The 26134-nt window shown below is 48.0% G+C and overlaps 1 protein-coding gene across 2 annotated transcripts; it reads left to right on the top strand.

The window, feature by feature from the left end:
• Window positions 1–7849: 7849 nt before the first annotated feature.
• Window positions 7850–25657, top strand: SNTA1 (syntrophin alpha 1). 2 transcript variants are annotated; one of them, XM_072631270.1, is made up of 8 exons: window positions 7850–8450; window positions 10761–10946; window positions 16733–16916; window positions 18992–19202; window positions 19389–19519; window positions 20473–20669; window positions 20862–21049; window positions 24814–25657. In XM_072631270.1, exons 1-8 carry the CDS (start codon window positions 8114–8116, stop codon window positions 24904–24906), a joined length of 1527 nt encoding a protein of 508 aa, XP_072487371.1. In that variant the 5' UTR covers window positions 7850–8113; the 3' UTR covers window positions 24907–25657. The 2 variants fall into 2 exon arrangements, with proteins under 2 accessions (XP_072487371.1, XP_072487372.1); XM_072631271.1 differs by having other exon boundaries at window positions 20862–21053; window positions 24814–25650.
• Window positions 25658–26134: the final 477 nt, after the last annotated feature.

Raw genomic sequence — 26134 nt, 5'->3', positions numbered from 1 at the left:
ACTCAATGGAGCAGTTGCTCCTTACTAATGCCAGTACATGGTGTCTCAGCTGCCAAGTTGATTAAATCCTGGGCTGGGTGAAACAGTTTGCTCCTTGGATTTGGTTCCTCTCTGGACTTGGCTACTGTTGCTATGGGCTCTGATTGCTAAGGGCTCACCTTTTATGGTTCTTCCAAACTTTTTGAAACTCCTGAGGTCATAACTTACTGCCACCTCTCCCCTCAACCAAAGGCTCTCAGAATTTCTTCCTTCTCAGTAGAAAGACACCAGAGAGGAGAACAAGTATTCCTACACTTGGGCCTTTTATATGCACACAGTTCCAGCTCAGCAGCCAGTTAAGAGGTTTTTCATCATTACTTCGTAAACCAATTAGAGGGTGAAAGGGAACAAGCATTTATTATGCACCTACTAGGTTCTAAGCACTGTGCTAAGAGCTTTACAAATATTATCTCATTTGATCCTCACAACAACCCTGGGAGGTAAGTGGTGTTAATATCCCCACTTTACGGTTGAGGAAGTTGAAGCAGAGGTTAATGATACTTGCCAGTTCTCTGAAATGGGAAAGAAGTGACCCTCCAACACATATTTCAAGGAGTAAACAAACCAAGTCTCCATGTGGTATAGTACATGGAAGGGCATATTATATATACCCCAAGGACTGGGCTCTCATTGACCAATCCCTCCTTCATGCTGGATTTAAGTAAAATTTTTGATAAAGCATTTTCTATTATTCTTGTGTAGGGGATGGAGAAATATGGACTAGAAAGTAATATAAATGAATGAATTCAGAATTGGTTGGATGACTAGACTCAAAGAGTAGTTATTGATAGATCTTTGGTGAAGTACTTCAGAGATCTTTGCTTGTCTCTTTGCTCTTTAATATTTTTATCAATGACTTGGATAAGGACATAGATGGTATACTCATCAAATTTTCAGATAACACAAAGCTGGGAAGGATAGCTAACACACTGGATAACAGTCTATATCTAAAAGGATTTTGACAGACTGGACCATTTAGTGAGGATAAGCATAAGATCTTGCCTTGAGTACCAAAAAAAAAAAAAAATCAACTTTACAGATGTAACATCTGAGAGGCATGCTTAGAAAGTGATTGTTCTGAAAAAGGATCCGAGGGTCTTAATGGACTACAAGCTCAAAATAAGTCAGTAGTGCAATAGGCAGCCAAAAAAAGCTAATGTGATTTTTAGATTGCTTTAAGAGGAGTATAGCTTCCAGGGATAGGGAGGAAGTGATAGTCTCACTGTCCTCAAACCTTATTTGACCTTATTTGTTGGAGTATTGTGCTTAGTTTGGGGGTCACTGTTAAAGATGGTCTCTGATAAACCAAAGAGTTATCAGAGGAACACAACCAGGTGAAGGATTGTGAGTCTGTGACTTATGGGAATCAACTGAAGGAAATGGGCATATTTAACCTGGAGAAGAGAAAACTTGCAGCTACGGGCAGAAGATCTTGGGGTAGAGTGGGGCTCTCAGGAAGGAGGGATTAGATCTGTGCTGTTTAGCCTCAAAGGGCCAAAGCAAGGGTTGAAAATGAGTTGAAGATGAAAGAGGCAAATTTGGACTTGATGTTAGGAAAGATGTCCTAACCATTAGAGGTATTCCATAGAAATGTCCTGCCTTCCCTGGGAGCTGGTGGGTTGCCCCTCCTTAGGGATCTTCAAGTAGAGGCTAGATGACCCTTGTCAGGTATAGCATAGGAGGGATTCCTTGAGTTTATTCCTGGACTAGATGACCTCTGACATAGATCCCTTCCAACTCTCAAATTCTACAATTCTGTGAGCTTCTTGCAAACCTTGCCTTCCTCCCATTTATGGATATGCTCCCCTTCCAAGAGAATCTGCTTCTGTTTTGGGATTGGGGGGGAGGCATCCTCCTTTTTTTTAAACTGAATCCATGATTTTGTTGAGTCATTCCTTCTTCCTGTAGTAGAGGACATTGGAGGAGCCTCTTCCAAAGACTGAATGTTTTCGTGGCTACAGCCATCACCTAGAAAAGAGAGGGAGCCCTCACGTATTCATAGTTAAACCCTAAATGCCCCATCTTGGGTCCTGAAGTCCTTCTTCTCACTCAGGAAATGTTCATTGTTGCTAGGCAACAAACCACTCCAGTTACCACCAGCTCAGACCATTCATTATCCATGATGACGCCCTGCTTGGATCCATTAGGCAAAGGAACAAATCAGACAGAAACATCCATCGTCATAGGGAATCATGGTGACTTTGGTTCAGGTAGTTCAGAGCCATCATGGCTTCTAACTGGTGTGGAGCATCCTATACACATCCTTGCTATGACCATATTTGCAGTCCAGCAATTTGTCCCATCAGGATGTGCTGTCCTATGTTACCTGGCACAGGGGCAGGTCTGGCACTGGTGGACCTTTTCTAGCTGTGACTTTAAGCATTATAGCTGAGCTGTTTCTCTATTCATGGACAAAGAGAAGGAAAATTTGCTTAGCCTTTGTCAAGTAGGAAGAGAGGGAAAAACAATAAGCCTTATTTATTTTAAGCTGGGATTCTTAATCTTTTTTGTGTGTGTGTGTTATAGATACCTTCAACAAGCTGGTAGAGCTTATACATAGATCCTTTTTTAGAAAAATATTTTAAAATAATCGAGTTTCATTTAAAGGCTAGTGAAAATAAAGATGTAATTTTTTTCCCATCCAAGTTTATAGACTCTCTAAAATCTTAACTGTGAATCTTTGATCAATAAATAGTTAAGATTTTAAGAATCCCTTATCTAAAGTGTTTTGAGGCCCTTTACTTTTCATATGGATATAGGTAGATGGTAGATTTGAAGGTACCGTCATTTGGTTAGAGAGAATCTGGTCTCTTCATAGTACCCCCAGAAAACCTGGACATTGGCAAATTCACTGGAATCAAATGGTCTGGCAGGGCAAGACAGGGCTGCTGAGCATCAGTGAGGGCTGCTTTATTTTTCTGGGAGCTGGAGGACCAGGGCTGGGCAGCCCTAGTTTATAGAAGAGAAATTCAGGCTTGCCCATCCCAGAACCCACAAGACTTCTTGATGTAGGTATACAATGGCACAAGTAGACACATGGCCACATATACATTCTAGAATTTATAGGCAATCACATATACACTCATGCTTGAACATTCACACACACACACACACACACACACACACACACACACACACACACACACACTGAATCATATACCCACACATCCTTTCACATCCACACTCACTCACTCTGACAACTTTTCTCTCTGTCTCTGACATGGCCCCTTTCAGACTACTGTCTATTTTCCAGGAGGTTTGCTCACTTTTCTTCTCCACTCTGCTAATAGAAAGACAATGAGTCCTTAGGGAGCAAAGGGGTTCAAAGGCTGTACTTGATGCCTAGACTCTCATTAAATCCTTTCCTTGTGCAAACGTGGGGAGACTTTCAAGGACCTAGATCTTGAGTTTGGGGCCTGGGAAAATGGTTGGATTGGCTGCCGGGGAGGCAGTGACTTTGGCCAGAGAGCAAAAGGGGAGGGGAGTGTGAGCCCTGGTCCTGGACCCGCCCCTTTCAGGCCTCATTCCCCTGACTCATCCCCACCCCCAAGCCCTTCTGTAACAATCATTTCCATTTCCATTTGGGCACTGCTGAAGGTCAGAAGCACCTAGATCCCCTGTCAACAAGTGAGAGGGGCCTTGAGCCCTAGTCCCTACATTCTCATTTCAGTTCTCCCCAGTGCAACAAGATGTAACCAAGGGACCCAGCACAGGTGGCCATGACAGCTGGCACCATGAGCACGCCAACCCTTTTCCTTGACTCAAATCAGGTTTTGTTGACTTACAGTGGTCGAAGTGCTGAGGTACCGTCTCTCAGAACCATGTCACCAGACCAGTCTCTGAATTTGGGGTCTATCTGCTAGAATGGGAGAGGCTGGTATCCCCCCACAGGCTTGCAAAAAGTGTTGGACCCCTTTTATGTGGCCTGAAAGCCCTACCCTAGAGTCCTCCCAAAAAAGTATTGACATGGTCTCCAGAAGGTCCCCCTTTCAACATACGTGTGAGTTGCGACAAGGAGGGAGGGTGTTTTCTAGCTATCTCCACGTTCTCTCCATATCAGTCCAGTTGCTCAAGTGTTTCTCCATTTGGGCTTGGACAGACCTTGCCTGAGCTGCCTCAGAGATCAATGTCCACCTGTCACAGTAGCATCTGAATTCCATCTGAAACCGAGCCAGCTTTTTAAAATGAATGCTAAAGACCCTTCCAGGGTCAGGGAACTCACCCAGGAGAATTTAGACATAGCCAGGAATAATTATAAAACAGATTAGAAGGCAATAAACTCTATGATCCCAAGTGTATAAAAGTATTAAATGCTATGAGACTGGGTGAGGAAGAAATGACTTTTAACCAGGGGCATCAAGGGATGCTTCAGGGAGAAGGGTAGGAATTCAACAGGTGGAGAGGGAGGAGGATGAGCAAAGACAAAGAGACAGGAAAGGATGAGACACTACAAAGCAGGGTGAATCATGTAGTATAGAATGAATGGAGGCCAATGGGAAATGAGGCTGACAAGTACAGAGGTGGCTGATTGAGTGCAACGATAAGGGTCTTGGGCTGTATTCAGTGAGCAATGGGGTACACACTCCATGGTTTTGAACAGAGAAACAATGTGATTACAGCTGTACATAAGGACAGAAAGGCTAGGATTAAAAAAAAGCCTGAGAGAGCTAGACAGGACTTTGGGGATCATAGATCCACAACCCACAGTTCACCTCATCCAACCTCATTTTACAGATGAGGCAATTGAGGTCTAGAGAAGTCAAATTACTTCCCCAAAGTCTCTTGGGTAGTTTCTTTGGTTGTGGGTTTCAACCCAGGTCCTCTGTCTCTAGGATCAATGTGCTTTTTGGTGTACCATGTTGCCTAAGCAGTGGAGAAAAATGGACTTGGCTTCAGAAGATCCCAGTTCAAATCCTAACTCTGCTCTTGACTATCTGCCTGCTGAGATATTCTGTTAGATAGATAAAGCATTCATTAAGCCATATTGTGGGTCAGGCTTTGTTCCCCTCTGCTTGCCACTTGCCCATAAGGATCTTATATTCTAATAGCCGAAGATCACACATAAAGAGAGATCACATTCTTGGGACCATGACATGGGCAGCCTAGGAAATGGAGGGGAGGCCCTATTCACCTGCAAGATAAAGGCAAAAACACAAGGACTTGGGGGAGAATCTGGAATCCACAAGATTACTGGTGGGGAGAAAGAGGAGGTGATGGTCCCAGGAGAGGCTGCATGGATCCATCTATCATCCATTCATGGATGGATCTGGGGATGTACATTATTTCTTATGTATATTCCAAAAAGGACATGTATATCCCCTTAGCACAGCACTTGGCACATAGTGAGGACTCCAAAAATGCTTGTTGACTGATAGATTTGGGGCAAGTCACAATTTCCTTGAGCCTCAGTTTCCTTATATGTAAAAGAAGGAAGTTAGACTAAATGATATCTCTGAGGGCTCTTCTAGCTTTACATTCTTTTTCATTTATTCATTCAATAAACAGTTATTAAGTGTCTACTATGTAAAAACACTAGAATTAAGAGAGGTTGGGGAAGACTTTCTGTAGATTTTAGTTAAAACTTAAAAGTTAGGGAGGTCAGTAGTCAGAGTGGAGCAGTTAGAGCATTCCAAGTAGGGGGGACAACCAGAGACCTAAAGTTTTGTTTGTGGTACAGCCAGGAGGCCAGTATCACTGGACCAAAGAGTACATGGCAGGATTCAAGGTATGAGAAGGCTAGAAAATTAGGAGGGAACTATGGGTTATAAAGGACTTTGAATGTCAAACACAGCATTTTTCATTTGATCCTGGAGGCAACAGGGAGCCAATGGAGTTTACTGAGTAGGGGGATAACATGATCAGACCTTCACTTTAGGAAAATCACTTTAATGGTTAAGTGGAAGATGGATTGGAGGGGGAAGAGACTTGAGGACCGCAGACTAACCAACAGGCTACAGCAATAGTCTAGACAGGAAGTAATGAGGGCCTGTGCTAGGGTGATGGCAGTGGAGAGAAGGGGGCTTATTAGATGTTGCAAAGGTAAAATCAACAGGTCTTGGCCACAGCTTGGATATGGGAGGGGGGAGGAAGGGCAAGACAGTGAGGAATCCAGGATGACTCCCAGGCTGTGAGCCTGAGGGCCTGGGAGGATGGTGTTGCCCTTTACAGTCATATGGAAGGTAAGAGGGGGAGAAGGTTTAGAGCGAAAAATAAGGAGCTTTGTTTTGTTGGACATATTGACTATAAGATGTCTACTGAACATCCAGTTTGAGATGTCTGAAAGACAGCTGGATATCTATGATCCTAAATTTCCTGAGGCTATCTACTTCAGCCCAGGACACCAGGATAGAAAAGAGAAGAGAATAAGGGCAGAAGCTCTTGGTGGAGAGGATGGTGGTCCTGTGTCGAAATCTTTTTAGCAGGAGTTAGTTTAGCCTTTGGCTGGGAAAGTTATTGCCCCTGACGGCAGGGAGAAAGGCTAAAAAACCCAAAGGCCTAGGTGGGAAATAGTAAAAACAGAAGGTGCCAGGGAGGCTCTCCACTTAAGACAGAGGACCAGCCACCCTTCTCCCAATAAGGATTGTCAAGGCTGTTGATGCCACATAAAGCTCTGACCAGTGACTTAATCAGATCACCTCCATCTGCTCAGTGATTTTGTCACAGCCTGACACATCCACTCCGAATGCTGCCTTCATGATCTTAGGTGAGTCACTTAACCCGTGTGTTTCAGTTTCCTTATTGGTAAAATGAAGGGGGTGGATTAGATGACCTCTCTAAGGTACCTTCCAACTCAAAGTCTATGAATCTATCTTTCTTTGAAGCCCCATGGTCCAGGGCAGAGGAGTTAAACACATGTTGGAGACAGACAATACACTCTTGAATGGCTGGAAGCAGATTAAAGTGTAACTGGGTAAAATGTAACAGAAATATTAAAATGAAATAAAATAAAGATATATTGCATTTTAAAACTAAGTCAATAAATCCCTGGGGGGGGGGGGTTCCTTATGTAAGGATTAATGGATCCTATTTCTGTGAGTTTGATAGGTCTAAAGGAGTGAGGGGCTGGTCAGATCAGCCAACTCTTGGGTTAACTCTTTACTTGCTGGATCTAACTTTAGGGTAGACTGAGCCCCCTCTTGAAATCACAGTCAAACATCTAGGCCACCAACCTCCCTCTAGCGGGACCAGCACATGACTGATGAAGGTCAAGGTGGAAAGAGCAGTGAATTTGGAACCAAGAAAGGGAGGACAGAGAATCTGGGCATGGAGTAAAGTCTGGGAAAAGACACAGAGAGGCCAGATGGAATGTTGATATATCCTCTAGTTAGGTAATAGCAAGTAGGCCAGTTTGGCTGAAAATGCTCTATTTTCTGGGTGGGAGAGTGGGAGGGAGTGAAGAATAACCCATGAAAGATAGGTTGGAGTCAGGTTGTGAAGGGCTTTAGAGGCCAAAGAGAGGAATTTCTATTTTCTCCTAGAGGCCATAGGGAGGCAGCCAAACTCGAGCATGGAATAGCCAGGGCCATGGTCAAGCCTGGCCTTCCATCCATCAGCCTGTTCAGCCGTTAACTCTGTGACCTTGGCCAAGATCATCTCCCTCTCTGGTCTTGTCTGTTGATTTGTAAAATTAGGGAGCACGCTGGGAAAAGGGTCTTCCGAAGGGGGTGGTCTTCGTTTTGCCCACCTTTCTCTGAGAGTGGAGGTCAGTCTCCTTTTCCATCTTTCCTTGGGGCATCCAAGCGCTTCCTCCAGCACCTACACTTAGCTCGTGCAGAGGAACGCCAGGAGAACCCGCCCCGTCCAGTCCTGGAATTTGGAACGGAGATCCCGCGGAAGGGCGAGAAAAGGGTGACCGGTATCCCTTCCTCTCCCGGCCGAGGGGCGGGAGGCGGGGTGGCAGTTGGGCCCGGTGCCCGGTGCCCCCGCTCTTGGGCTCCCCCGCGGTGCCCCCGGGCCGCCGGCGGGGCGGGGAGGAAGGGTAGAAAAGGGGCGGGGAGGGGCGGGGAGGGGGCCGGAGCGCTCGCCGGCCGCTGGCTCTCTAGCTCCCGGGCTCTCCAGCTCCCTGGCTCTGAAGATGGCGGCGGGTAGGCGCTCCCCGAAGAGCGGGCTACTGGAGCTGCGGGCTCCGGGCAGCGCGGGGCCCGGGCCCTGGCTACGGGTCTTGGTCAGCCTGGCAGCCGATGTGGTGACGGTGAGCGCCGCGCCGGCTAGCGGAGAGCCTGAGCCGGGGCCGGGCTCCGGCTCGGAGCCTGCGTCCGCGTCCTTGCCCCAGCTCAACGGCTCGGACTCCGGGGCGCCCGCAGCCCCCAGAGCGCCCCCAACGCCTCCACTGCCCCACGCGCTGCTCAACCAGAAGCGAACCGTGCGTGTGGTGAAGCAGGAGGCGGGCGGACTGGGCATCAGCATCAAAGGTAGCGGCCCCAGGGGCACGGGCTGGGGGACACGGCGGGAGCACAGGGGCGGCAGCGGGACGTGGGGAGGGCAGCCGAGCCGGGCTGAAGGTGAAGAAGCCCAGCATGGCAGAGCGACAGAGACAGGAGGGGTGAGGGGCGCTCTGCGTCCTGGCGCCGTGCCGGGCACTGCCCTGTCTGTCGGATTGACTGCCTGTCTGGCTTTCGGGGTCCCAGCGTTTGCGGGAGGGTGACCGCGGTGGGAGCCGATCAGACCCTTGAAGATCACGACCTGGCCACATGGAGACAAACGCAAGTTCTTACCCAGTTTCTCGCTCTGCAAACTTCACGGGACAGCGGGGCCTGGCAGGCTGAGCTGGTGGGCAGGGCCTCCGCGAGGAGAGCAGCCCAGTCTGGGGACTGGCTGGGAGCCTGGCTCCAATGGTAGCCTCATTGCTTCCTAGTCCGAGTCTCCGGGAGCTCCACGGAACCCTCACAGGGTAGTGCCTGTCCACTGTGGTCTAAACTCTCCAGTCCAGCCTGTTGGCCCTGGCTGGAAGTGAGGCAGGACTCCCTCTGCCCTCTGCTGTGCCAGTTCCCCGAGCCTGTTACATAGCACTCCTCGACCCTCCCACCTTTGTCCTCACAGTGATGCTCTGCTCCTGGTAGGTTTTAAAGCTTACAAAGTAGGTTCTCCACCATTTTACATGTAAAGAAACCCCAGAGAAGCTAAGGACTAGGAAGTATCAGAGGCAGAATTGGAACCCAGGGCTCCCAGCTCGAAGACCAGAACTGCTGCCGTCTCCATCTGCCTTGTCCTTCAGCTTTCCATAAAATTAAGGTCTGGCTTCCAGGCCATTATAAAGGTGGGGGAATCTTAGTCCATGATCCCTCCCACTTCAGTCCTGGTTTCTTCATCTCCGCTAATCTTCCCCTTCCCTTATTTTTCCCCCTTTCATGTCTTTCTCTTATTTATTTCTCTTTTCTCTAGTCTCTCTTTTCCCTGACTTCTCTCTCCTAATTTCTCTCTCCCCTAAGAGCTATGTGGATGCTTATGGGTCTGGATAGGGTAACAATTCTCAGAGGGCTGAAGGTCCCTTTGTCCTGGGTCCCAGAGCCATATTAGGACATTTCTGGTCACAGATGGTTTTTGTAGCAGAGAACAGACAAAATATCCCCAGACATCAGCAGGAAGAGCCATTAGAGGTAGAGTTAGAATATTGGGGGGGAAGGGGAAGAATCACCTCTTCCAGACTGATATGTGAATGGCAGGATTGAATGCTATCGTAGTCTTAGGATAGAATTTCCCATCAGACAGCATGCAGCAAGTACCGTCCACTGACCCCTTTATCATTTTGTAGAGAGTGAAAAGAGGGGAGATGAATTATCTTAGGTCACACAGGAAATTAACAGCAGTCGAAGAGACTCGTACCAAGGTCTTCCAGTCCTCAGCCCACAGCTCTTTATGAGTACCCCATAATCCTCCTCTGCCTTTGCTCATTGCTTGTGCCTCCCTCCTCCTTTTCCATGGAGTTGGCAAAGGTGGACAGCTAGGTCTCCATTGAGAACAGAGCCCTGCCCTTTCCAAGTGGGAAAGACACACTATCTATAGTTCTCTCTTGGATTTGAGGATGAGTTCTTGTCACCTCAAGGGAAGTCATTTCTCCTGAACCTGGTTTGGAAGTTTGGCTATTGAGGGTTCATGACAGTCTCAGCTAATGCTGTGTTTAGAGTTCTACTAACTTTTTGCTTTGGAGAACAGCTCATGAACTTGGAGCTATCCCTTCAGGTCTGGTATTCTTCTTGGAGGTAGGGTCCAAAGGCCATAAAACCTCTTAGCTAAGGCCACTTCCTCTCCCCCCCTAACCACACATACACAGCCTTTCTGCTAAATAAGTTTTTTGAGTCTAATGTACTCTCTGGGGTTGTGCTAAATCCCCTCCTCTTCCTAGGCCACAACCTGTCCCTCCATAAAATGGGGAGAGAACTGTTAAAACAGAATGAGTCTTGGACCTGGGAGTCAGGAGACCTGGGTTCTAGTTCCAGTTCTACCACTGACTTACTGTGTGACCTTGGGTGGGTCACTCCCCCTCTCCAGCCTCAGCTTCCCCTGTGTAAAAGGAGAGGCTTGGACGAATGACCTCTGAAGTCTCTTCCAGTTCTAATGGTCTCTGGTTCCATTTTTAGGGTCCTCCTGCCTTTTCCTATACTTTTCATAATGCTAGTAGGTACTTATTTAATACCTGTCACCCCAATTCCCTGGCATTGATGCCTGTTTCCTTATCTCCTGCGTGTGCCTACATATATACCTGTCTGTGTGTGCATCCTCAGGTGGCCGAGAGAACAAGATGCCCATTCTCATCTCCAAGATCTTCAAAGGGCTGGCAGCTGACCAGACAGAGGCTCTGTTTGTGGGCGATGCCATCCTGTCAGTGAATGGTGGAGACCTGTCCTCTGCCACTCATGATGAGGCAGTGCAGGTGCTCAAGAAAACTGGCAAGGAGGTGGTTCTGGAGGGTAAGCGGGGGGAGAACAGGGTTGGTGAAGGGTGGTTATGGTAGACACAGCCCTCTGGCTCCCTCTTAGACATTCCTTATGCTCTCCTCACCCAGGACCTGGGAAAGTTATCCTAAGATCTCAAGGTTTTTTGTTGAATTGGTTGCATTTGTTCATGAAAAACTATATATTTTTCATATTTAAATATTTCCCTTGGTTTCTGTTTTTAGGAATTCAGAGACTGGAGACTCTGGCTGGGAGCCTGGGGTGTTGGGGTCTTGGGTACTGGTCTCAGTTCTGCAACCATCTTGCTGTATGATGTTGGGCAAGTCCTTTCTTCTCCATGGACCTCAGTTTTCCTGTCTGTAAAATAAAGGGATTGAATTTGGTGGTTTCTAAGGCCCTCCAGCTGGGACATTCTATCATTCTAAGCCTTGGAATGGGTATTGGAGATGCTCAGCCAGAGTCCTTTGATCCAGGAATCAGCGTGAAGTGTAAGCAGTGTCCTTGGGAGAAGCAGGTGCCTAGACCCACTGGGAAAACCCACCTTGGTAAAGGTTGGGAAGTGTTTTATGGCTCCAATATACCTCCCCATGTCAGTCAGACTGAGACCTATTGAAGACCTTAGCATAAAAAGACCCAGGTCTCCCACTGCATCCTGGACTATCTCCAGTCTTCCTGATCTATATCAGGCCACTGGACCCAGATGGCTCAGGAGAAGAAAGTGAGGCTGGTGACCTTGCACAGCCCTCCCTCACTTAAATCCAATTCATTTGCATGTCATGGCATCACCTCCCTGATGTCAGGGTCCTCTCTGAGAAGGAAGAACAAACAACAACTCATGTCTCATGACTTACCTGTCAGTCATGGGCAGGTAGAGATAAGAGTAGGTTTGCTCAACAGTTCTCAGAGCTGATAGCTGAGATGGTAGCCCCACTTGGAGCCTATAGTCTCCTACCTCTGTTCTCTCTGACTTTAGGAAGCTAGTCTTCCATCAAGTGGCCAAACAAGTTAAGGCTTGATCTAAGGCCTATTCCTATTCTCCTAGCTTCCCTTAGAGAAACAAAAGCCCTAAGGAAAGTAGGACTGTCTACCTGTGGAGTAGGTAGAGAAGGGATCAAGTGCTCTCAGGGGTCAGGTATGGTGGTGATAACAGATATCACAAGATAGAGAAAGGACTCTGGGGATCCCTGAGACATAGAGAAAATGCCTGGTTGAGGCAGGGCCTGAAACTTTGGCCATGTCTTGGCCTTTCTATTTCAAATCTGAAAGTTTCTTCTAACTTGAACAGTCTTAGGGAATCATATCATTCCTATGGATCCCTTTTTGCTCATGTATCTTTGGGTTCTCTTCCTTCCTGTATAGTGTGCAAGATTGGAAACAAGCTTGGTTGGGCCTTCTGGGGTAAAGGACTGTTGAGAGCTATGGGGTATATCTTGTACCCATGGGAAATCTGGGGAGATAGAGGTATTGTCTGGCAGACTGCTGACCCTGGCACTTGCTTTTGAGTAGTCAATCTTTGTTTTATGATGTGGTAGCCTTTGCCCTAATATGTGGAGGAGGGTGCACCTCTGATCCAGTAACACAGGCTCCCTGCCCTACTCCCCCACTTCTCCTGTCTCATCCTCCCTGGTGCTCACCCCAGTGTCTGTGGGCCTTTGGTGATCCCTCCCCATCAGGGCAGGTTGCCAGGTGAGTCAGCCTGTCCTATGGCCCCCAGCTTTGACTCCCAGAATTTTCCAGTGCTTGTTCTCAAAAGACAAGGGCAGATGGGAGGAGTGGGCAGCTTGGCACTCTGTTCAGGCCTAGGAGGGTGTGGAATGCCCAGACTGCAGTGTGTGCAGAAATTTCTGAATCTAACATCCTTAGGCCAACAAGATGATGGCTCTGTGATGTGAATGTGACATCCCCTGAGTGTGCGTGTGTGTGTTTGTATGTGTACATAGGGACATCTCCCTTTTACTACCTTGGAGTGCCAGATCATGCCACCCTCAAGGAGCTTCAAAGCTCATGGTCTCTGCTTAAACCAGTTCCCTTGTCTTGGTTAGCTCTGTTGCTGGACCTGCTCTATGGAAGGAGCTGTGAGTGACTGCCTAATGGGATGGAAACAATCCAGTCCTGGGTCCAAAGAGGAAATAAAGAACTTTCTTTGTCCAGAGAACCCTCTGGGGGTAACAGACTTTGAGGAAGATGCCATTCCATTTCTAGCACCAGGAAAGGCAGAGAGCAGCCCCCAAAATATGGCAAAGCCAGGAAATACCTAGGCAAATGAGACCATGGCTAGTGGTTTTAGAGCCGACATGTTGGACTGTTGCCAACATTCCTTAGCTGTAAATGTATTGTGCCCTAAGACCTGCCCCCACTGTGATCCTGTTAACCTTTAGGTGGCAGTTAGGGAACATTGAACAGTATGTACACGCACAGAACAATTTGGGGGAAGAAGGGCAGAGCTCAGACCTAGGAAGGACTTGAGCTCTGGTTTCTGTATTGTGGATAGGGTAGGCCAGGTGCTGGACATTGGACCTCTAGGAGTTCACACTATTTGGAGAATTGAGATGCCAAGGGGTATTGAAGCTAGTCCTTTCTCCTCCCCCCAACTAATCTTTCATAGAGTCCAAAAGTGTACTGAATGCCAACTATGCTTAGACTCAGGCTAAATACACCTAAAGACTCATAACTAAATAAGATAGAGATTCTTTCTCTCAATTCTGTCCCCCCATTCCTTATTGAAGTTGTCTTCAGAATGGGGTTAGAACTCAGCTGAGGCAAGGTACAGCCATTTTGGGCACTGTGGCTGGTGTTTCCATGACCTCTTGGGCACCTAGCATCCCCAAGCATGGATCTGTGGTATTTTCTTGCCCCATGTGACTTTAGAAAAGTCACTTAACCTCTCTAAGCATGTTTCCTCATCTAAACCAAGGGATTGGATCAGGTGCTTTTTGAAGTCCCTCTTAGTTTTAACATTCTAGGATTCTGTTATCTTAATTCCCCCATCTGGTCCCCTGTTAGATGAGGTGGGCCTGGGTTATGCAGGTGTGGACCGTGAGCTGTAAAGTCCCTTCAGAGGAAGCCTGGCTTGGCACCATTGAGCAAATAGAGAAGGGGGTGTTTTCCTTGGCTGCCCTTGAACTTGCCCTATTACTAGGCACTAGCAGGTCCTTGCCTCTGTTGTGAGCTGCCCCACCCCCTGCCCTGGGATGCCAATCCCTCCTGACTCCTGCCAGGCCCCACACTGCCTAGTTCTGGGTTCTTTACTCTGTTTATTTGTTTTCTAATATAGAAAACTTGGGTTCTCTCTGGCAGTACCCTCATTCAGTCACTTTGCCATCAAGTTTCAGCTGCCTGGTACTTGGCATAGAGTAGGGCTTGAGGGCATTCTGTGGAGTCAGGGGTATGGGAGAACAAAAGAAACAGAATTTGTACCCACCTCTCTTGATTCCCCCAGCCACCATGCCAAGGGGTCCATGCTTCTTTTAGTAATGGCCTGAGTCTCCCGAAAGCATTCGTATCACAATTGACTTCAGACTCAACTCAGGTTGGAAAAAAGGAGCTGGGTTAAGGCCAAACATCGGGAGATTTGATCCTTGGACCCACAGCCTGTCAATATTGGTCTTGCCTGAGGGATGAGGAAAGTGGAAAAGACATCCCGGCTTGGCTCCATGTCACCCATGTGACTCAGATTCATAAGCATCCACAAGGCAGGATAGAGCATGTGCATTCGGTTGTGAGCTATAGGCTCTGTTGGAGGAGGTGAGAAAATTAGAGATCGGTATGGACCAGAGTAGTCAGGCGAGGCTTGTTGGAGGAAGTGGTTCTTAAGCGGGCGGGTTTTGAGGTGCTTTGAACTTCTGGGGTTTGGTGCTCATTGTCCTTGGATTTGGGTGGCAGCTCCCAGACCTGGAAACGTGATGTGCCCCCAGAGATAGAAGGAGACTGAGACTGACAGGAAGGTAAGATGGTCTGTAGTTATGGGCCCACTCTGACCTTTTGGTGGTAAGTGTTCTTGTTGGGCCTAGGTTTAGCATCCTGAGGTTGGTCAAACCTCTAAGTCTCTCCTGAGGAGAAAGCCCAAGGCAGATTTTGAATCTCACAGGTTCTGAGGTTAGCATCTTTTCATTAGGTGAGGGCTTATGATGATCTCATGGGCTGACTTAGGAATGGGTTACCTCAATTCTCTGTCCACAGGCTGCACCATATGTAGTCCAAAGGAGAAGCTCTATCTATCCACCTCAAAGATCTTGAGTCCTCAGGGGAATGTTTGGTGTTGGGGTGGTCAAGTATGATATTTCTTGGCAGTAAGGTCAAATAGTGGTAGTGTTATCCAGTGACTCTCTCCTCTAGTCCGTGACACCACATTCCCTAGAAGCCTCACCATCTCTACTAGGGCAGCAGAGATCTCAACCACAGCCCCTACTGAGGGTGAACCCATCAACTGCCCCTGGGGCTCCCTTGCTGCCAAGAATGATGACTCAGGCAGAAATGAGAGAGGGGAAGGAGGCTCGGAGCCAAGTCTTTTTATAGCTAAGCATTCAGGCCCAGGACACGTGTCCACGAGATCTGCGTGTGTGTAACCCAAGACCCCAGCTCTGGAACTGCTTTAAAGCCATTTATAGCATGTTGTGCTTGTCCCACACAATCAAAGCTGTGGGGGACACAGAGGGTACTGAGTGGGAAGAGATGGTCTGGCTCAGGGTGGGTTACTTTTTATTTTTCTTGAGCAGAATAACTTTGAGGGTGTCTCCTATGGGCATAATATGGGTGAGGTACTTTGAGAAAATACAGAAAAGATGTGGTCCTGTTTTGTGCAAGCATGAGACATTCATGCATAGGTTTTCCATAGCCTTGGGTTTCCCATTGTGGATCAAATCCAGGGGATAGGCAAACAGGACTCATGGCCTCTCTTTGGAGCCTTCCCCTCCTGCTCATTGGCACTACTTGATGCTTCCTGCTAGGCGTGACCAGAAGTCTAGCCTGTTAGAAGGGTTGTGCACCAATCACAGAGTGGAGGCCAGGAGGTCAGTGAGCACCACCCATCAGGGCAGGCACTGTTCAATGGCCTCGTTTCTCACCTGGAAATTTGCATGATTGCAGAATGTCCAGTTACCTTATTTTATAGGTGGAGAAACTGAAGCCCAGAGAAGACTAGCATAATTTACCCAAGGTTACGTATGCAGTTAAGTGCAACAGAATTGGAGCCTAATTGGGATTAGAATTTGCTCACTGACTCCCAGCCTTGGGTTCTTCCTGCTGTTGACAGCCCTACATGGAATTGTTGAGGATTTAACATTTTCTCCTTAAAACTAAGACGTTTCTTTTTCCTAGTGTATGGCTCCTTGTCTTAAAATTGAACCCTGGTCTTAGCTGGCAGACAAAGGGAAGGAAGGAAGGAGGGAGGGAGTTTGTGTCTCTCTGAGTGAGTGTGTGAGGATGCAGCTGCATGTGTCTCTGTGTCTGTCCACCTTTGTGTGTCTGTGAGGGTGTGACCCTTTGAAATCTTTGACCTAACCCCCTCATTTTACACAGAGGAAACAGTTCCAGAAAAGGGGAGTGACTTGTCTGAGGTCACACTGCAAGTGAGCATCTGAGCTGGGGCTAGAACCCAGGTCTCTTGCTCCCAGCCTCAAACTCTGTCCTCTGCCCTTTGTGTAGGATTGGTTCCCTGCAGAGTCTTGTGCCCTTGGAATGGTGGCTGAGGCTGGGCTGGGTCAAACTGAGGGTGCCTTGGAAACTGAGCACCCAGAGGCGGGAAAGCTGTTTGTTGATACACTGGCTGAGTGTGACTCCTTGTCACCATCTCCCCCGTACAGTCAAGTATATGAAGGAGATCTCACCGTATTTCAAGAACTCTTCGTCAGGGGCTACTGTAAGCTGGGAGTCACCGGCTGCCTCCTCCCCGACCCTCTGCTCCCGGGACCTCAAGGAGGGGAAAAACGTCTCCTTGAAGATGGCCTATATCTCAAGAAGGTGTCTCCCCCCTGATGCTGAGCGCAGGTGAGGACTGGCCCCAGGTTATAATTGAACCCTGAGCCCAGGAGAGGGTGGGCTTCAGCAGGAAGTGGATTCTGAGTGCAGGGTGAGATGGATCCCATGAAAGATTGGATGGCTCTGGTTGGGCTCTGGTGGGGAGTGGATGCTGACTATAGGTAAAGATAGGCTCCAGGTGGCTTGGAATACAGAATCTGAGTCTGGTGTCAAATGATTGTGAGTGTGAGTTGTACTGGGGACTGATGGAAAAGAGCCATCACTGGGGCCAGTCTTTGGGATTATCAGATGACTAGGAAGGTTCAAGGGTGAGGAGACCAGGAGACCCAACATTCCCTTGACCAGTCAAGGCCTGAGAAATATTAGCACTTGGACCTGGATTCTAATCCAGAGTCTGTCAGCTAACTAGTGGTGTGAGTTTGAACAAGTCCCATCCCCTTTCCAATTTCTTAGATCAACTCTAAGGTCCTTCCATGTTCCATGGCTCTAGGCCTTTATCCTGAGGTGCTGTGTTAGCCTAGGAGGGTGTCAATAAGTCAGAAAGTTAATAAACATGTGTCTGGCACTGTGCTAAGAAGAGATGATACAAAAAATGACAGAAGACTGTCCTTGCCTGGAGGAGCTCACAGTTTAACAGGGCAGACAATGTGCAAACAACTACATCCAAATAAGGAATATATAGGATAAACTGGAAAAAATCAACAGGGGAAGGTCCTAGAGAGATTGGGAAAGGGTTTCTATAGAAAGTGGGGATTTGAAAAATCAGGAAGTGGTGATCAGAAAGGAATGCATTCCCAGGCATCAGGAACAGAGAAAATTCTGGGAGCCAAGAAGCAGTTCCTTTTTTGGGGGTATATGGCCCAAGAGCTCTGGGATAGTGGCATTGACTTGGTGGTCTTTGTGAAGAAACCTTTAGTGCTTTCTTATCTGGTGTCTGATTATTCTCTAGGGCCTTAGGGGGGAGGTAAGCCATGGACCATCCTCATAAGGAAGAGGGTCCTGAGGATTAAACAGAGGACCTTGACCTTGGCTAGGGTTATCCAGTGGCCCAGAAAGAAATCGGAACCATCTGACTGGCACCTTGTCCACATGCAGGAGTCAGTGCTACTGCTCACCTGGTTTTAGTCTGTCTAAACTACTGTCTTCCCTGAACCTATATCACACTGTTTGAACTTCTTCAAAACCCAAGCAGACATTGTGTATGTGACCTTCCGTGCCTGAGTCCGGGGCCTCCAGGCCCAGCATAAGCATAGTCTTGGCTCATTCTCTATTCTGCCCTACCCACAGCCTGGCCCTGAGGCCCAACCTAGTTTCATAGACTGGAAAATAAGCAGGGTCCAGCACTGTGAACTGAGAGCTCAGTCCTCCTTATGCTAAAGGGGCCCTAGGATGGCCTGTTGGACTGTGGGAAGGAAGGAGGAGGCACCTTTGAGTTCTTTTAGAGAGACATAGGCAGGCCCATATTGTTGCTCATGTATGTTAGAGACATGGTTCAGCTAGGTGGCACAATGGATATAGTTCCAGGTCTGGAGTCAGGAAATTCAAATCCAGCCTCAGATACTCACTAGCTATATAACCTTGGGCAAGTCATTTAACCTCTATTTACCTCAGTTTCTCATCTATAAAATAGGGATGATAATAGTGCCTACCTCCCTTGTTGTGAAGATAAAATGAGCTAATATTTGTAAAGCACTTAGCATAGTGCTTGGCACCTGGTAGCCACCATATAAATGTTAGCTATTATGTCTGTGCACATGTATAGGCCGGTGTGGCACTGATGTGTGTACATGCACGGTTGAAGTGTGATATGTGAGATGTGAGAAGTGTCTACGTGTGTGGTCTGTGTGGCTGGTGTTTGTCTACAGTTTATTCTTCCCATCATCCATGTATCTGGGAGGCAGTGTGTATGGATGTGTGTATATATACATATATATAATATATATATGTATAGGTGTGGTGTTTGTATCACAGTATGTGTTCAGTAACATGGTAAGGTCCAACTTTCTTGGGTGTTGTAGAGGGTGGTAAGTGCCTGGGCTGCTGATCAGCGAGCTGGCTGTCCCTGAATAGGCCTCTGTCCACAGGTATTTGGAGCTGTGTTCCGCAGATGGTCGTGACACCCTCTTCCTGAGGGCCAAGGATGAGGCCAGTGCTCAGGCATGGTTGGCTGCCATCCAGGCTAACATCAGTGTCCTTGTGCCCTGGGTCACTGATGAACTGCAGGCGCTGCTCACAGGCGCTGGAGGTGTTGCTGGGAGCAAGGAAATCAAGCGGATAGGCTGGCTAACTGAGCAGGTGGCCTGCATGAGGCTGGGGGTGGTGGGGCTGTCCCCTCCTGGCTCAGGCAGGGCATTCCCTTCCCCTGGGCCCCTCATCCTGCTTCCTCTCCCCTTTGCCACTCCCCTTCCCCACCTTCCCTTGTCCTTTTCCTTCCGAACCCTGTCCCCCAAATCACCCTAAGCTCTTCCCTCTGTCCTGTAGCTCCCAGGTGGGGGGACAGAGCCTGTTCTGGCCGTGTTGACGGAGAAGGACCTTTTGTTCTATAGCAATCTCCCCCAGAGCCGAGATGCCCTCAACTCGCCTGCCCGCACCTCTCCACTCATTGCCACAAGGTACCTCATGTCTCTAGGCCAGGGACTCTATCCCTGTCCTGTCTCCTCCTGCTCTATCCAGCTAAGCTTAGATCTCCAATCAGTCATTCAATCAGCCAGCATTTATAAAGTGCCTACCATGTGCCAGGCAAAGATGAACTAGTTCCCACCTTCAAGGAACTTACATTCTACTGGAGGTAGACAACATGAATATTGCTAAGTGTATACAAAATACGTACATATGAAATGTGAAGTTAATTTTGAGCATAGGGAAATAGGCTATATCAGCTGGAGGGATCAGGAAATGTTTCATGTAGAGGGTGCTATTTAAGCAGAGTTTTGAAGAAAATAAGCTGCAGATAAGAGATGGGAATACACTCTTGGAGTGGATGATGGCCAACACAGAGAGGCAGAGACAGGATGGAGGGGGGGAGCTGGCCATTGTCACAAAGATTGTGTTGTTTGAGATGCTGACATGACACCTCAGACCAGAGAATAGGGACCTGAGTAAGGTCCTCCAGGACTATAGGAGGGAGAGAAAACTTGGATGGCAGTAGAGAGCTGGCCCCTGGCAAGTGTGCATCAGAGCAGCAGCATAGACCATGGTAAGGCTAATAGTCAATGGGTGCAGGGCTGGATGAGCCAATTCAAGGCCCCTCCAGGGTGTAGCATGGTGCAGTGGAAAGGTAGCCAGCCTCAAAGCCAGAAAGATCTGAGTTCAAATGTTGCTTCTCATCCTTCTACCTCTGTGACCTTGGGCAAATCCCTTCACCTCCCTGGGCCTCAGTTTCCTCATCTGTAAAATGAGAAGGTTGGGCTAGAATGCTTCTGAGGGCCTTTCCAGCTCTATGTCTGTGATCCCTTCGAAGCTGTGTTGGGTGTAGCAGGACTCTTTCCCTGTCCCAGACAGAGCAGTCAGAAAGGTGGCGGGGGGGATGCATATTCTTAAGGTGTCTTATCTTCATCCCTCCAAGGCTGGTGCATTCAGGCCCCTCCAAGGGCTCTGTTCTCTATGACTCAGAGTTATCCTTTGTGCTGCGCTCGGGGACTCATCAGGGTGTGGAGACACACTTGTTCAGTGTGGAGTCAACCCGGGACTTGGCAACCTGGACCCGCCTGCTGGTGGATGGTTGCCACAATTCTGCAGAGGTTGTCCAGGAGGTGTCTACAGGTCAGAACCTGAGAGGGTTCCCAGGGACAGGGCTGTGTATTCTGGTGAGTCATGGGGTGGGCAGCCTCTGGGGCAGGGGAACCCTAAGGAACGTGCCCTGACCTTTGTCCCAGCTGCCAGGATGGGAGCTGTGCTTGAGCTGGGCTCTGGAGTGTGCCTACATCTCATCCCCTCCTCTCTCCTCCTCCTCAGCCTGCACATGGAATGGGCGCCCCTGTAGTCTCTCTGTGCACATCGACAAGGGATTCACCTTGTGGGCGGTTGAGCCTGGTCTGGCGAAGGCCTTGCTGCTGCAGGAGCCTTTTGAGAAGCTGCAGATGTCATCCGATGATGGCTCCAGTCTGCTCTTCCTGGACTTTGGGGGTGCTGAAGGAGAGATTGTGAGTGACCCCTACTTCCTGGGGTTTGCAGGGAGAGGGGAGGAGACTGGAGAGCTGGTGGGCCATGGGTTCTGGGGAGTGGGGGTATTGAGAAGACCAAAATGGGAAGGGGCATGAATACCTGAGGCTTCTCCTCCAAGGTCCGGGAGGTTCCCGGCATCACCTTACCTGAAGCTTCCTTTTCCTCCTTCTTCCCTCTTCCCCTTCTCCTGTATCCTACCTAGAGGACTGTCTAGACTGTAGTTGTGATAGGAAGCCTTGGAGCACTGGCAGCCTTATTAGTAGCATCAGACAATTATTGGACACCTATTGTGTGCCGCGTGGTGAGTTTGGGAACAGCAATGAATCAGATAAGGCTCAGAAGGACCTGAGTTCAAATCCTGACTTTATGTTGTTGCTTGGTCATTTCAGTTATGTCCGACTCTTGGTGATCCCGTTTTTTGATTTTTTGGGGCAAAGATACTGGAGTGGTTTGCTATTTCCTTCTCCAGCTCATTTTACAGATGAGGAAACTGAGGCAAACAGCATTAAGTGACTTGCCCAGAATCACACAGCTGGTGAATGTCTGAGGCTAGATTTGAGGTCAGAAAGATGGGGCTCAGCACTCACTTCACTGTACCCCTTAGCTGCCCTGCTTACTGGCTAAGTGACCTTGAGCAGGTCAATTAAATAAAATATGTACATCTGAAGGGAATATGTACACATGACCTGACAGTGGATTGAGTGCTTGCTTATATCACTTTACCGGGAAAGGAATATGTACATTTGTACTCTGTACTTTAGCTTCCTCACGGTGGTAGGTAGGGGAGATTTGAACTTGAAGGCCCTGAAATCTATAATCCTGTGATCTCTGTCTAAGCTCTTGGGTGAGGAGGAAAGACAAGGAATGTAGAGAAAGATAAAAAGTGTAAGACTATGTTGTTGTTGTCGTTGTGTTCATCCTTTGTTTTGGAAGAAGACCATGCCATCAGAGAAACGATAACTTGCACTTGACTTTGTTTTGAGTGAGGGAAGGCTGTGCAGGTCACCAGCCTCACTTCTCCTCCTGAGCCATCTGGGTCCAGTGACCAGATATTCATCAGGATGGCTGGAGATGGCACAGGATGCAAAGACTATGTAAGGATGCAATGGAGGATTCACAAAGTCAGGGTCATAGGACCTCAGTAGAGAGGGATATCATTATGGGGGGCTGGGGGGCTCAGGAAAGACTTCTTGGAGGAGGTGGGACTTAATGTAGGCCTTGAAAAGTAGGAGGACTTAGATGGGGAGCCTGGGGGGTAGGGATGAGCCTGGCTGGTTTGAGGAATCTGTGAGGAGACTTCTAGGAAGCTATGAGAGAGAAGACTGAGGCCTGATCATGAGAGACTTCAGATTGTAGGTGGAGGAGTCTGGTCCTGGGTAGGGCAGAGAGCAGCCTCTCTATCCCTTTCTGTGACGTGTCCCTCCACATGTGCTGTGTGACTTTCAGAGGAGCGCAGCTCTGGCTTTTCCTCTCCACTGCTAGAGGGCACAAAGATCATTTTTCTACAAGGTAGTCTTAGGGATCTGGTGGAGGATGCAACTGGAACTGGCAGAGAAGCCTAATAACCAAATAAACTCTTGCTTGGTGAGATGCGGGGGTCCCTGCAGAAGGATTTCCTCTGCTGGTGGCCTCCCTGGCTCTGATTCTTCCCTAAACTGTACTGCCTTTGCTCAGAGGGCAGCATGTAGATGCCACCTGTTAACTTAGAGGATGAGAACTAGGAATTGTGCATAGTTAAAAGGTTTAGCAGCAGTGGATATAATATTTAAGTGTTTACCTTTAAGAGAACCCTGGGAGGTAGCTAGTAGTAGATAGAGTGCTGGATTCAATCAGGAAGACCTGAATTCAAATCCTGCCTCAGCTTTGTGACTATGGGCAAATTATTTAACTTCTCTCTATTTCAGTTTTCTCATCTATAAAACGAAGAAGTTGCCCTCTCTGGCCTCCAAAGTCTTTTTCTTAGTATAGGAATTATAGTATAGTAAATCCATAATCCTATTTAGTGTCAAACTAGCAAGTTGACATAAAAGCTCTAAGTGTCTAAGGTCTATCTAGTTGGTGTCCTTGTTCCCAGACACAGTAAGCTGTGCCTGGGGTACTTGGGAAAGTTTCTCCTTAGGGTTTCTGCTTATAACTAAATGCTCAAATGAAGGGAATCCTTCTGATCTTTAGGGACTGGTGCAAGCTTGGGATGAGCCAACAGTGTATTGTGAGAGACACAAAAGCTTGTACAATTTTTAGGGTTATGTTAGTAGAGAGTTTAAGTGCCTTGACCAGAATCACATTGGTTAGTAAGTGTCATAGGCAGGATCTCAACCCAGATCTTTCTAATCCCAAGTTCTATATCCTTTCCAGTATGGATGCCATGCTGAGTATGATACATAGTGGAAAGTAATGGCTCAAAGGGAGATCCAGGAAAAGTGGTTTAATAAATTTGAGGAGGGACAGAAGACTTTGAGGCAGATGTGGGAGTGGGGTGGGGAAGGAGAGATCAGAGAAAATTTTATAGAGGTGATACCTAATCTGAGCCTTGCAGGAAGAGAATGTCAACAGGCACAGACCAGAGGAGGAGGGGAGCCCATTGTTGGTATGGGGGACACCCTGAGCCTGTGCACAGAGATAGGAGAGGGTAAGACCATATCTACAAACAGCTGGATCCAATTTGGGCAGTAGACCACTTGAAAGAGAGAAATGCAAAATAAGCCTGTAATGGTAGTTTGGACTCAGATTGTAGAGGGACTTTAACAGGGAACCACTGAAGGTTTCTGAAAGACCTGGTCAGAATTGTGCTTTAGGGAGATTATTCTGAAAGTTGTTGGTCCCAGAGGCTAGAACCAGGAGCAATGGGTAGAAGTTACAAGAAGACAAATTTTAGTTTGCTATGTGGAAGAATTAGCTTTCTTTTTTAAAAAAATGAAAACTTTTAAAAAATTTTAAACATTTAAAACAATTTTGAGTTCTAAATTCTTTCCCTCCAGCCCATCTCCCACCCATTGAGAAGGCAAGCAATATGGTACCCATTATACATGTGAGGTCGTGCAAAATTTATTTCTGTATTAACCATGTTGCAACTCTTTAAAAAAAGATCTTTTATTTTTACCTGACATTCATTTCTGAGTATATTCTTCCACTCTCCCTTACCCAAGGAGCCATCCCTTATAACAAAGAAGAGGAAAGAAAGGAAAAAAAAAGTTTAGAAAAGCCAGCCAACATATCACTTGTGTGTGATGGCATGTGGAGCGTTCCACACCCATCTCTTCTACCTCTTCCACATCATTCCAATCTCCTATCTCTGCTAAGAAAGGGAGGGAGATGCATTTTGAGAAAGGACTTTCTACCACTCATAGTTATCTGACAACAGAACTGACTGGGGGGAGTAGTGAGCTCCTCATCACAGAAAGTGTTTGAGTAGAGGCTGGATGATCCCCTTTTAGGGAGGCTGTAAAGGTGGGAGACTAAAGTAAATGCCCTTGTGGTCCTTTTGAGTGCTAAAGATCTATTCTGTTTTGGACTTCCCCCCCTCTATGGGATATCTCTTCTCTTGTAGAATGCCCTTTCCTAGGACTCATGCCTATTGACCACATCTTTGTACCATCACTGCTGCTGGGGAATGGTAGGGGTAAGAGGGTGTGTGTATGTGGCAGCCCAGGCTTCCTTGATGCAGGGCTGGCAAGTCTGGAGCAAGGGGCTTTGGGAGGTGATGGCAGCTTCACCCTGACTCTGATTTCTTTGGCCCCTACAGCAGCTGGATCTTCACTCCTGCCCCAAAACCATTGTTTTCATCATCCACTCCTTCCTTTCTGCCAAAGTCACCCGCCTGGGGCTGCTGGCCTAAGGGCCCCAGGGTAGGAGCTTGGGGGCCACAAAACCCAGGAGGAGAGGCCCATACAGCTCACTGACCCATAGAAGACTGGAAGAAGCGAGCAGAACATCGAGAGAACAGAGCCAGGAAATCAGTGGTACTGGACTTGAGGTTGCCAGAAACCACTGTCTGAAGAGGGCTTACGGGGTGACCTCCTGAGACACAGTGACTCTGTGAAGGAGCAGCCGACCCCGAGGCTGTTCCCACACCAGTGCCTTGCAGAGTGCTATTTTGTGTACAAATAAGCCATTCCTTATTTGATACTTTCATGGCCAGGGCCAAGAAGGAGCCAGAAGGATGGGAGGATGAGGAGGTCTGCTCCCAGCTCCAGGCAGGAGAGAGCCTCTGGGGATAGGTTGGCATTTGGCATAGCCAGGTCACATGGACATGAGCAGTGAGCCATGCCCCAGCCTGACCCAACCCATCCCCAGAGTCATGGCTCTTTTTACGGAGGGAGAGAAGCCCCTGTGCCCACTTGAGGCCCTTGGCCTTCCTCCAAATGTGATTCTTTCTGGGGCAACGAGAAGGAGGAAAACACTTTTTATTTCCTCTACCCAAATTTCACCATGGAATCTTTTCTCCCCCTTTTGTGTTCTCTCTCTCTCTCTCTCTTTGTCTCTGTCTCTGTCTCTGTCTCTGTCTCTGTCTCTGTCTCTCTCTCTCTCTCTCTTTTTTTTTTTTTTGCCTCTCTGTTAGTGAAATAAACAGCCCAACTTTGCCATGGTCCAGCTGTATGTTGTTTCTGTCGCAGTGCTTTCTTCTTTTTCAATCCCTAGGCTACCGGGGAACACTTGGGGAACCAGGAAATCTGTCCTCAATTCTGCTGCCCTTGACTGAGATAACTTCCTTCCAGCTCTCAGACTAGCTGTGTTGGGGGATGAGGGAGGTGAAGCAGAGCCTCCCCTCCTCCTGTCCATGTGATCAGGACTCCTGGTCTGCAGAAGCTTGAAGCCAATGTGGCAACTTTGGGGGTTTAACAGGAAGTAGAAAAGGAATCACTTCTCTCTGGGCCATAAAACGAGTAGGTTGAAGTAGATGGTGTCTATGTGCTTGCCAACTTTAAATCCTATGATCCTATGATTTAGGATCTCATCAGGCCAGAAACCCAGGGACCCCACCTTCTCCTGGGCTTCCTGGTGGTAGGAGAGACCCATCCTCAGCCCAAGGAGTGGTGTTCCAGGTTGGGTCTGACTCAGGCTGG

The sequence above is a fragment of the Notamacropus eugenii genome, chromosome 1 (genome assembly GCF_028372415.1).
Source record: "Notamacropus eugenii isolate mMacEug1 chromosome 1, mMacEug1.pri_v2, whole genome shotgun sequence".
Lineage (NCBI taxonomy): Eukaryota > Metazoa > Chordata > Mammalia > Diprotodontia > Macropodidae > Notamacropus > Notamacropus eugenii.
This window is presented reverse-complemented; position numbering and strand designations above follow the sequence as displayed.